The sequence below is a fragment of the Lycium ferocissimum genome, chromosome 12 (genome assembly GCF_029784015.1).
Source record: "Lycium ferocissimum isolate CSIRO_LF1 chromosome 12, AGI_CSIRO_Lferr_CH_V1, whole genome shotgun sequence".
Taxonomy (NCBI): Eukaryota; Viridiplantae; Streptophyta; class Magnoliopsida; order Solanales; family Solanaceae; genus Lycium; species Lycium ferocissimum.
In genome coordinates, this window is record NC_081353.1 from 53,833,805 (window position 1) to 53,846,792 (window position 12,988).

Sequence of the window (12,988 nt, forward strand, 5' to 3'; positions counted from 1 at the left end):
AAAGTTACCTAATGTTATCTAGTATGGTTGATTTCATCTCTACAATTAATTAGTGTTATTATGCCTCGTTTATCCCAAAATAAAAAGGTTTATGTCCCTTGTGGAGGAGGTAGGCGGATTATTTGAAATAGGGACACTTTTTCTATTGAATGTTACCTATTGGTGCAAATTCATAATTTATTCTGGTTTTCTGCATGATTTCCGTCGAATATCTCAAGAAAGCATGCGTACAAAAGTGGATACATAAATGGAATATTGTCTTGTAAGTAATCCCCGGCATATTAGAGAAAGGGTAAACATCTCAGTTGCCTTTTGCATGAGTAGAATTTTTACCTAGTTTTTGGTATATTCTGGATGGTCTTTAATGAATAACAGCACCAATTGTTCGAATTTGGAAAGAAATGCAGAAAATAGAAGCAGAGGGTTTGACACTCTCCTCTTTAACAAGGGAGATACAGAAGTATAATTCCTTTTTTTTTTTTTTTTTTTTTTTTTTTTTTGAGAGAAACGTATAATTCTTTTGATCTAGAGCAATTAGTTATATACAGAACCAAACCTATGAAACTATCTAGGAAAGGAACAGGAAGAAAGAGATACTCTTTGTTGCTTGATTGCACCTATGTCAGGAGTCAGGACCCAAACAGCATATTAAGAAAATAGGATAATTTCCCTAACAAAATGAAATTATAGAGATCTCATAAAGAGCAAACTTTGATTTTCATTTTGACTTTTTCCTGTATACTATGTCTGTGGCAGACAAACTTGCATCTTTCGGAAAAAATAGAGATCAATGCTAGGACAATTTGCATCCTTCAGAAAGAGCAGAGATCCAATGATAGGAAAACTTGCATCTTTTGGAAAAGGTAAGAGACCCAATGCTAGATATAATAGCAAATAGATCTTTGATATCCCCATCCCTTTATTTTGCATGAACTTATGGGAGACTTTTGTGGTTTCGGAACTACCCCGTCAGTTCCTTGCTGTAATAAGAGACTTTAACAGCTTTAAATAATTGGCTTCTTTTAGCAAGAAAAAAGAAATAGGACTGAAGGGAAATTAGCACACTTGTCTAAATAGAACTTCTATTCCTACAGTATATTGCTGAATGTTTATCTAATTATGAGCGTTTTGCTGGAACTTGATGGCAAAGTAAGACATGTCGGAACTTATACTTGGCTTTGGCAAGAACTATGATGCAGAAGCTTCTTCAGAGGAAAGGACCAAGGGAGAAATAGAAAAATGAAGAATGAAGAAGATCGATAAATTTTGTTATTTCGTGGGATCCTTTTGAGAAGCCTGGATAGAAAGTTGTACATACAAGCTTGGGCAATTCGCAGAATTGCCCTTCGTTTGGGGTGGTCTTTAAATTTTGCCCCTCATATTTGAAATTTTTAAATTTTGCCTTTCGGCTAAAACCCATAGGTTCCAGTTCGAACCCACGCGCAAATCAAAATTTTAAAAAAAAATTCGCAAGGCAAGTTTAAATTTCGCTATGCCCCCAACGGCATACACTTGTGAAGGAATTACCAAGTTATGCGGGACCCGATACTTATGCCTTATGGGCGTACTTGGCATAAGTATGCCGGGTCCCATAACTTTGATAATTCATTCAAAAGTTTATGCCGATCCGGATAAAAAAGTTTGCCCATTAAAAGTATGCCCCCACCGCATAACTTTGTGAAGGAATTACTAAAGTTATGCCGGACCCGCATACTTATGCCTTATGGCGATTTGGCATAAGTATGCCGGGTCCGACATAACTTTGATATTTCCTTCACAAAGTTATGCCGGTCCGGCATAAAAGTTTGCTCATTAAAAGTATGCCCCCACCGATAACTTTGTGAAGGAATTATCAAAGTTATCGGACCCATACTTATGCCAAGTCCGCCCATAAGGCATGAGTATGTCGGTCCGGCATAAAATGTGTAATTCCTTAACAAAAGTATGCCGGACCTGGCATACACGCGACCCAAACCTTGTTTTGCGATTTTTTTTTTTTAATTTATGCTTGAGCGGGGGTTCGAACTCGAACCTCATTATTTCGGCGCGAAAGCTCAAAGTTGCAATGCGAAGGGCAAAAATTAAAGACCAAAGAATATGAGGGGCATAATTTAAAGACCACAAATATGAGGGGCAAAATTTAAAGACCACCCCAAAAGAAGGGCACTCCACGCAAAAAAATGTACAAGCTTTACTATTGTCATGTGACAACTTTCATCCTATTGTTATAGGAGGTCTTCTTTTTCTAGATGTATTTTTCCTAACCCCAAATGTCCTCTCAGTTTCTTCATAACCTTCATTTCTTTTGCCTCATTTTCCCCTTTCTTCTTGTGAATTTTGTGTACCCTAAGAGCAAAAATGTATATAGCAACAGAGAAGGAAAATGATAAGATAAGGAAATGCTATGATAAATTAAAGATTGGACAGACGCATTCTGTGGGAAAATCGGGGGAGGAGTACTCTCGGTCACTCAAATTACTCAAATTCTCTCTTAAAGACAAGTGAGGCAACGATTCTTCTTTTTTCCACTCAACTTGATTTAGATAACCAATCATTCTTTCTTTCTTTCTTTCTTTTTTTTTTTTTTTTTTTTTTTTTTAAGAAAAGTGGGGAATATAATCTTCCACCAACTTAACTTACATTTAGGCTTACATTTTTTCTTCACATATCATATGACTATAGTACCCAGGTATTTATAGGAATTTTCTAGCATGCACCTAGACTGATACATGCGCCTAATTTAATTCTAATTTTTTTTATATGTTCATTATATGTTTCTTCCATATCTCTTTTACTTCTCCAGTGCCTTCCATTCTTTCCTTGTCTAAATCAACATGGAATTTTGGGAAGTTCCAACAGCAGTAGTGCAAGCAGCTGTACGTTTGTAAAACAGATCCTGCTAAATTTAGCTTTTGAAAAAGCAATTTTGAGTTTGATTAAGGGTATTGATCATCAATATCTAACTAAAGGAACTTTCAGATAGTAAATGTCTGATCGAAGTGTTTAGATTAAAGGGTGTTGCTTATGTACGAAATAATTACAAGATTAAAGGATAACAAATCCAGCTATCAAAGAGGGTGGCTTATGTCATTGTACCTCTCTCCAAAAACCAAAAGAATTAAACACAAATTTCTTGAACTTCACAAATAAACAAAATTGAATACCATAACCATGAAGGAAGTCTTAAGTAACTTATGCTAGAAAAATTTGAAGTGCTATTTAATCAGCTGCTATAGAAACATTGACATCATCAGCTTCATTGGCAATCATTTCATCAGGAAATAGGAGTTTAAGATATGGAAGAACATTTGGAAGCAAGTGCAGATCCGCTAAATTAACACTCATCAGATCAAAAGCAATGCATGCTTTATGCATGTATGTTTCATCAAATACTGGAATTTTAGGGTATCTTTGGCTGAAGTGAGTGAGGATGACGCGATATGCTCCAGCAGCATTCCCTGCCTCAACAGCTTCTCCCATTGTGCTGTGATTTTTTGCTATAGCCTCTTCCACTATGCCATCTTCAAAAGTAGCCTGCGGTAAAATGGCCCGCAATTTAGACAAAATATAAAAAATGGAAGTGATTTGGGATGGAAGAATAGGATTCACTGGAAACTATTTCAACGACATTTGGTTACATGCCTCATGTATGAGAACCGTTGCTCCACGAGAGGCTTCAACCAATTCTGGACAAGGCCTTGTGTCACCAGAGTAAACAATCTTCCAACCTGGTATCTTCTTCCCAATAACATTAGTCCTATCAGAAGACTTTAGGACGATCCCATAAGCTTGTGGACAATGAATAACGGGAACACTATTTAATGCCCTCAATCCTGCTTCTCTGAGCACGTTCTTTAGCCTGCTCGCACTCCCATTAGCATCATTGTCTTCGTTTGACTCGAAAGCCTCCCATGAAGATTCTGTGGTATCCTTACAATTAAGGAACTGCATATCAAGTTCCTCGAGCAATTGGTACCTATCAAGAAATATTTCAAGTTGCCGAGGACCTACAACAATCAAAGGTTCATGGGGAGTTTCATTGAGCAAAACACGTCTCAGAGAAAGAATTCTTGCAAGACCCGCTTGATGATCCGCATGAATATGAGAAATCCAAATACACCTTAAACCCTTCACAGCTTCATCAGCACCTTCAACACCAAATCTGTTTTGGAAAGAGCACATTATATTACACATTTAAGTTTAGGCAAAAACTATATGGTTATGATAGGCTTAGAGTAATGAACTCCTACTTTACCTTCTTTTTAGCTGTCCAAGTGTTCCTTCACCACAATCGAACAGAATACTTCCCTTTGAGAAAAGATTAATAAATATAGAACTAACATTTCGGTATTTTGAAGGTTGCGATGAACCAGTTCCGAGAAGAACAATCTCCATATCCTCTCTTGTTATACCTTCCAAACAACTAGGTAATCCAGTTTCATGCAACAATGGCTCTTCAATTGTTCCATTTTTCCCATGCCATAACTGGGTAATATGTTTAGAAGCACTTATAATTTCTGGAATTTCCGAAGTTAACTCATTTAAGATTTCTGTCCGTGAAATAGTAGCAGGAACACCAGAATTGTCTAATCCAAGATCTTTGTATGGAAGAAGATGGAACTGTTCCAGAAAACAAAGTTCATTATAAATAAACCAAGCATCAAATTGAATAGCTTGCGTAAGATAGATGATGGTGGATTTTATGGAAAATATATCTGTATATGTACATTCCAAAGCAAATCAAGTTAAAAATTGGTATGTACTTTCTTAGTCCTTTCTTTTTGATAGACAAGATTTATTTTTACTGATACAGAACCATTTCAGCCAAACTATATCGATTCTCTCACCTTGAGGAGGTCCTCTGCATACATGATCTGACATGAAGTTGGAAGAGACAACTGAAAATAACAAAATTAAAATAGCTGCTCTATTAGGCAAACAAACCCGCGGTCAAGTCATTCAACAACAACAACAACATACCCAGTGTAATCTCACATAGTGGGGCCTGGGGAGGATAGAGTGTACGCAGACCTTACCTCTACCTTGAGAGGTAGAGAGGCTGTTTCCGAAAGACCCTCGGCTCAAGAAAAGCATAACAAAGAAGGTCAGACAAGAATTGATGGAAGTAAAGAAAAGTAAGCATTATGAAGACAAATAACAGAACTCGAAATACTATGGATAAGCATTATGAAGAAAAGTAACAGTAAATCAGCGGTAAAATATATTGCTCATCCAAACAGAATTTCAGTAAGGTATACCTCCCTCGGGAACTTTGAGACTGCTGGTAAGCCCTTCAATTGCTGAAGAGACCAAAAACCAGGAGCAGGAAAGAATTGAGGGCACAAGTAGTTAAGTCTTGCAGCAATTCTTGAACTGGATTTCAGAATTGGAATCTCAATATTCTTCCTGCAGATGGCCCACAAGAATAATAAACATACAACTATATAAACAGGAAACATAAATTAGAGGAGAAAGCTAGATATGCAGTTGAAAAGAAGAGAATATTATAAGGTACTTACGGCTCATGTCTTGCCATTATGTGCTGGGCTTCACCAAATCTGGTCATCCATTGCTCATATGCAGTCGTATTTGTTACTGACGCAGGGCTAAGGTGTACCAAACAATTTACCTTTTTGCACATTTCAACAGGTTGTTCTGATATATTCGAGTAATATGGAGTAAGAGACTGTAAAGATGACAACTCTTGCAGATGAGAGAGTGTTGGACAGTCAACAAGGAGCACAATAGGACCGGGAATAGAAGGCTCCATAACATCACAAGGGTGAACCTGCATGGTGAAACAATGCAAGCAAAGCATCGAGAACTCAGTGAGATAGACTATCAAGTCCAAGATAAACTTTGAAAAGAATCCTTCTAACTCACTGTGATGCTTTGGTGATCTGACTCCACTGGATTCCCACTTTTCAATTGATGATATTTTGGCCCAGGTTCCACCCCGAGAGCAGCAGCCTTATCTGGATGGAACTTCCCTTTGATCTCCGGCAACTCACAAATGTAAACCACCGAAAGCTCACCAGGATTTAATGCAACTTCAGCTGTGAGATTAATCCATTGTGCTTGAAGGTCTTCTGGTAAATGACTACCACTAGCTAGTGGAGCATTTGGCTCAGAGGATCCTTCCTTCATTGAGTCACACACTTCCAAGGAACGTGGTGGCAAGAGAACAACATATATTGTGACAACTTCATCAATAATGGGAGCAAAAAGACGATCAAACTTCCTTGAAGAAGTACTAACAACTTCATCTGATCCATCCATATGGAGAACACTACGTATATGACCCATGGCAGCATTTGGGATGAATGATTTCATTGCATCAACCAACAAATAGAGATCCGGAGGACCCCATACATTAACCTGCAAACAAATACTCTCAGTGGTATCAAATTTTCAAACACCATTTACAGACAACAATAACAACAACGCCTCACTCACAAACTAGTTGGGATCAACTATACAAATCCTCACTGACCATTTATATCCATTTAAATTCATCTCAGATAAACATTATATAAAACAAGAAGAATAAAAGCTAAAACGTAAAACATATAAAAAATTGCAATGAATTTTTAGTTTAAACACCATTTAAAGTTCAAAAAACTGTGATAATGTATAGGAAGTAAAATAAGCTAATGTGACACTCACAGATATCCCTTCTTTTCCCATTCCAGCTAAAGTCAATAAGAGACCTGCAAGTAAAACGATTGAACTTCTTTGGTGATCTTACTCAACTGCAATGAATAAGCCAGAATCTTCTCTAGGGTTAATTTGATCCAGGCACTCAAAGAGTTAACTTTCATATTGTGCTCATTAATAACCAACCTGGGAGTCCACCAGCAGTTTCTGAGCAGACACGTGATAGAAATATGTGATCAATCTGGAGAAAAAGACTTTTATGTATATTCCCCTAGATCAGCAACAAAGTAACATACACAATAACTAAGTTTAGAACATCAAGATTATGTATCTGAATACCTGTGACAATGTAATTTTATGCTCTGTGAAGAAGCGTTGCAATCCCTGCGAGCAGAACATAAATAGGTGCTAAGTCCAAGTGTACTTTTTTCGTTTCTTCCAGCTTATCTACATAAATCTTTTTTTTTTTTTTTTTGACAAAGGAAACAAGAACCAAGAAAGAGCAAGAAGGAAAAAAGTGGAAAACAGTTTGTTGAACAATATAATTATGAAGACGAACAACAATAAAGACATAGACTATAGCTGGATCCTTTTGCCTGTCTCTATCTACTGAACATCTATTCAGGAAAATCCACAATAGGTGGATCAAATAATCAATCCACTATGCCGCAACACGAAGCTAGATGGGCTTAGTGTATGGATCCTCTATACTATTCGATTCTATTCTGCTCATTCTAGTAGGACAAAGACTTTAACAGAAACAGTCTGCAACTAAATGCAAATAAGGTATCTTATTTTTAGGTCAAATAAGTCTATCTGCTTCACCCAAGCAATAAAAAATGGCACTATTACTCAATCAAATAGATCTACTGCCTTCCTTTTTCACCTTTCTTTGAGCCGAGGGTCTATCGGAAACAACCTCTCTACCTTCTCAAGGTAGGGGTAAGATCTAGTGGCGGAGCCAGGATTTTCACTAGGGAGGTTCAAAATATAAAAAAGTAAACATACGAAGAAGCCAAATGGGGTTCAACATCTACTATATATACATAAAAAATAATTTTAACTATGTATAAACAGTGTTTTTTTCCGCCGAAGGGAGTTCGGACGTACCCCCTTGGCCGTATGTGGCTCCACCCCTGGTAAGGTACGTACAGTCTACCCTTCCCAGACCCCACTAGTGGGATCATGCTGGGTTGTTGTTATTGTACTCAATCAAATAGCTATTAAATGGATTGCCAAACTAACAAAACGGAATCACAATAGAACTATACTACCCTTTTAGTATCAGCTGGAACAATAAGAGAACTACCTGCACTTACACTTGGGACTCACCCATTTTGTTGTATAAGAAAACAAAAATCATAGTTAAGCTCTGAATAGTTAATACCGTGCACTGTTTGGTTTCTGATGTAAAATTCCGAATTACGAATATAACGTTTGATTTTCGTAATAAAACTCTGAATAACTAATACCTACATAACTTATATGGGGAATTTATGCATCATTTTAAATAATATAGAATGCCCAATAAGAATATGTGTATTAGAACTAACAGGATTAAGCTAATTTTTTATTATTTTTATTAAGCTAATTCTTGACTTGGTTATGTCAACCTTTGAATAACGATTAGCGCATTACTGTTCATCCAAAACAATTCACCATATAATAGTCCATGCACATATTATTGTTGCATAACTAGTACGCCCATTATTGTGCTATTTACAGACGGAAATTTGAAAAACACTTACTTCTCCAGCGTTAAATAAAAATCTCCATTTGTCAAAAAAGAGGAGGACAGAGGGTGATGTATCTTGAGTATCCATGCCATTTCCTAGGATCTGTGTGAAAATCAAAGAATCAAAAGAAGCCAAATTTTTCTGAGGTGTGAAAAAGCAAGGGATTATAATAACAAATTCGATTAGATTAATGAACACATATGTTAAAGGCATATGTTGTAAGGACATAAGATGCTTGTCCACGCCAGATAATCCTTATTGTGAAAGGTGATACGGTCAACACTCTTATGAATATTGAAAACGTTATTATGCAAAACTAATAGAAAGGAGAAAACTCTATGCTGTGTATTTTCTCAGGGCATAAAAGAAGTTCACCAAAAGTAGCATTGCATGTAGTAATTGTCACTATATTTTGAATAGCAGGGTTTATGCTCTTATAACTGTTGAATCTTTTAGCACATATAGTGTATACAAGACATTAAAAACCTTAGACTACGAAAACTAACACATGCAGAAAACTTGTTTTTTATCAGTACAAAGCAGAAAACTTTATTCTTTGCATATCTTCTCAGGGTATAGAAAAAGATCTCAAAAATCACAATATCATGCACATTGTTATTCTATACTAAGTAACATCCAGTTTTGTTTAGCACAGTAAGATCATACTAACGGTAAAAGGAGACCAAAAAATGTTATGTTTAGATTGACACCACAAAACAAGAAGATTTGACCACCATATTATTAACATACCTGTATGTATGACTTTGAGTTACCAGTGCTGGACTTGTGGTCTTTGAGTCGAGGGTTCTTTTTCGGCCTATCAATATTATAATCATTACCCTCAGCCCTACTTTTGTTGAAATTAGCATATTGGGAATTCCTCTTCTTCCCCATTCAACTCTGTTTTCTGAAAAAAACTATGCACAAAACTAAGTTTTTCCAGCAGACTATCTGAAGAACTTTGTGTTCTTCCAAGTTATCTCTTTCTCTCTTCCGCAGTTTCCGCGGCCTTTCAGGAGAGAAAAACAGTAAAAAGAGAGAAAAAAAACTTATATGTTACCTAAATTTTTTAGTTTGGGGATTAGTTTGTTGGCGTAATTGTTTAATTTAGGGTTAAATTTCAGTGATTTCTATTTTACTGCTACTTCAAAAAAATTTGTATTTTGCCGTTAGTCTCAAAAAATCACGGCATCACGCTATTGGTATTTCATTGTTAAACCTTATAGTCATCATTGCATATAATAACCAGAAGCGGATCTAGGATTTAGATTTTGTAGGTTCAATCTTAAGAATTTTAGTATTGAACTCATTATATTTTAAAAGTTATAGGTTTATATCTACTATATATACAATTTTAATAATGTTTTACACATAAATTTATATTCCGTGTCGAAAGTTGGGAGTTCACTTAATAGGCTAGATCTGCCCCTAGTAATAACTTCTCCAAAAATTAAATGCCCCCAACCTATTACGTATCAAATTATCAACTATACACTTATTCTCCACGGGGTGCTATTATCCTGAACTATTTTAAAGTAGAATATATTGCTCCCTAAATGCTGAGGTGATAAAGAAAAAAGTGCATTTCACTCTCTTTCACTCTCTCAAAGAGAGTGAAAAGCAAAAATAGATTATTCAAGCTTTATTTTTATAAGTAATTTTTATTTAATATTAATTTTCTGATTTTTTAAAGTCTTTATCTTTTTTTTTTTTTTTCATTTTCTTTCTCTTCTTTCTTCATCTCTTCAACACTTGGCCGGATTCAGGTTGTCGGAAAATACCATCGGTTCACCTTACTATAGATTCAGCCACCACCAATTATGTCGTCCTCTCCTTTCCTTATCATTAGAAATAATTTTTCTCTTTAATGGAAGAAATAATTCTGTCGTCAAGCGAGGCTCTTCCCATTTTCCTCTTCACCCTACTTCCTTTCTATTAATGGGTTACTGCACATTTCAATAGATTGCCTTTTGTTTTATCTAAAAGTATTTGTGAGCAGCGAAGGTATGAAGTTTAATTTCTGACTGAGTAAGACTCGACCAAAGTTTTAACCCGCAAACAGGACTAAGATGCAGACCGGAGCTACAACGAGAACCTTGTGTAACATCTCCGGTCTTCAGACTAATGCTTGACTCATACTAAGAGAGTTTAACGAAAATTTAGAAGGGTAGCGAGCTTAAAGCGAACGGCTGGAGGGCCTACTTCAAGCGACCATAACCCCTTGATTAGTTGGGAATTTGGTAAATCTTCCTAAATGAAAGTTATAGTACATTGAAATACATTCCATCCATATAAGGATCAGGCCAATCGGATATGGTCGCGCGTCGCGCACAGGGCGTGTGCGCAATGGCCACGCGTTGCGGGCCCAGTGGTCGTGCGGCTGCTCTCTGAACTTTTGGTCTGCAGAGGGTTGCATGATGCACGTCCAATGCAGGCCCAGCGCACGGGTCGGGGTTTCGGGTATATTTTTTATGAAGTACGTATTTTCAGCCTATTTTAAGGTGGGGTTATTTTCATAATTCTCCCAAACACGAAAATTACCCTAGAAGACCAGAGAACTCGCCCCAAAGCCTCAAGAACACTCCAAGCTAAGGTTAATGATGATTTCTAGTTAATTCCAATTCCCCAACATCTTATTAACATGATTTAACCCTCCAAAATCCCTAGATATTGATTGAGTCTTCTTCGTTGGAGAAAGAACCCTAGAATCCTAATTCAAGAGAGTTGAACGCCAAAAAGGTAATACTTTCATCCTCTAATCGATTATAGTTTTGTATAGACAATTATAGACTTCTAAGTTCTTGGGCTATAAGTTGATGGGTATGATAAAAGGAAACGTATGAACTATTATAGGGCTTGGATTGTTGACTTAGGGTTGTTGTAATCATATGGGTGATGAAGCATGATGTTAATCATACCTATTTGAGATTGTAGAATCATCTAGAAGCAAGAAGATGGGTAATTGGGTGAAGAAACACCATTAGTGAGGGTTGTGGTAAGGCTGTCAAGTGGGCCGGGCCATTTAAACGTGGGCCACAAGGGGCTGGGTCGGGCCCGGGCCGTAAGTTAAGGGGCCGGGCTTGGAGAGGGAAAAGGGTGTCCGGCCCAACCCTACCCGGATAGGGGCTACACCTCGGGTTAACCGGTCGGGTTATAATTAGTGGGCCGGGCCTTTTTTTTTTTTTTTTTTTTTTTTTTTTTTTTTTAAGTTCTAATACAAAAATAGGCATTTACATTTACTATTAACAATAAAATTAACATTTACAACTAATGATAAAATTGCTAAATTAAAAAAAAAAGTTAAGTCATCGTCAAATTCAAAAAGCTAGCCGTTGAAAATTTTAAAAACTAGTCGTTGCAATTTTATTTGAACCCCTAAATTTATGAATAACTGCACTTTGGTCATATTTTCAAAATATAAATACTCCTCCATTCTTCTTTATTTTTACACAATTCTTCCACAATTCCCTCTTTATCTAAATTTGCTATTCAACTAGTGTACATTACTTCACCTCCACTTTCTCCTCGAGTTTGAAGATCAACTTCAAGTGCGGTGTGGATGAGAGTAATTGAGGAACATGTTAAATGTCAACATTGTGGTGACATATATCTCCACAAGTCTGGAGCGTCGGGTATTAGCCTATTAGGGGGTGGGGGTGGGGTTGGAGGGGGTGTTGACACCCAATTTTGTCTCTCCTTCATTCCAATTCGTTTTCTTGAGCTTCTAATAATTATGAATAAACTAAATATCTTATTTTCGTCCTTACTTTATTACTATTGCTACTACTATATAATTATTGTTAGGAACTGTTACTTTATTAATACCTTGTATATTGCTACTTATTCATTTACATATTACTAATAAGATATAACCTGTATAATATTCTTACTTCATTATTACTTTACTTATATTTTATTAAATTACACCTTATTAATTCTAATGGCTAAATTATTATTAGTATCACATATATATATGTTCCCTACATAGTATTATGTTAATTCAGCCCAAAATCAGTTGGATTGAGGCCCAATCTGTGTAAAACCAGCCCAACAAGACAATATACGTTTAGCCACTTTCCAATTTTTCCCCTAAAAACCTAATCTCTCTAACCTTCAGTCGCTCCAATGTCCTTCCTCTCTCATTCCATTTTTGTACCTATGTCAGCCGCGGCTCAGCCATGGACAGGTCCTGCCTATCCCATTTTCGCGCAAAACTTGTCTCTACATCTGCCTACCTATGTGCTCTGTTGAAGACTTTCCCGTTCTCGCTTCAAGACGCGCTATAATCTTCAAAGACCAAAAGTGGTCGAACCATTTTCGGGTAAGGTCTACGTCAAATCACGTGAAGATATGTTCAAAAACATTTTCAATATTCAGATTTAAACGGTTCCATTTTGACTCGTTTTCAAACGCTAGTTGATGCGAATCCCGCCTAAAACTTCGAATCTGAGAAAACCCTATTTTGTATCCTATAAATATTAGCATTTTAGAGTCCATGGGGGGGGAAGAAAAGGAAAAGAAAAAAAAAAGAACCAAGGTTCTGGCCGACTCTAGCCTTCAAAGATTTGTTTTCTTCTCTTCCTAAAATTCTACCT

The 12,988-nt window shown here is 36.6% G+C and overlaps 1 protein-coding gene across 1 annotated transcript; it reads right to left on the reverse strand.

Annotated features, from left to right (window-relative positions):
- Nucleotides 1-3,219: 3,219 nt before the first annotated feature.
- Nucleotides 3,220-9,287, reverse strand: LOC132039448 (tRNAse Z TRZ4, mitochondrial-like). Its single transcript, XM_059429927.1, has 12 exons — nucleotides 9,144-9,287; nucleotides 8,406-8,495; nucleotides 6,997-7,041; nucleotides 6,844-6,898; nucleotides 6,667-6,710; nucleotides 5,884-6,378; nucleotides 5,520-5,788; nucleotides 5,259-5,406; nucleotides 4,848-4,898; nucleotides 4,256-4,620; nucleotides 3,643-4,162; nucleotides 3,220-3,534 (listed from the first exon to the last, which is right to left on the reverse strand). Exons 1-12 carry the CDS (start codon nucleotides 9,285-9,287, stop codon nucleotides 3,220-3,222), a joined length of 2,541 nt encoding a protein of 846 aa, XP_059285910.1.
- Nucleotides 9,288-12,988: the final 3,701 nt, after the last annotated feature.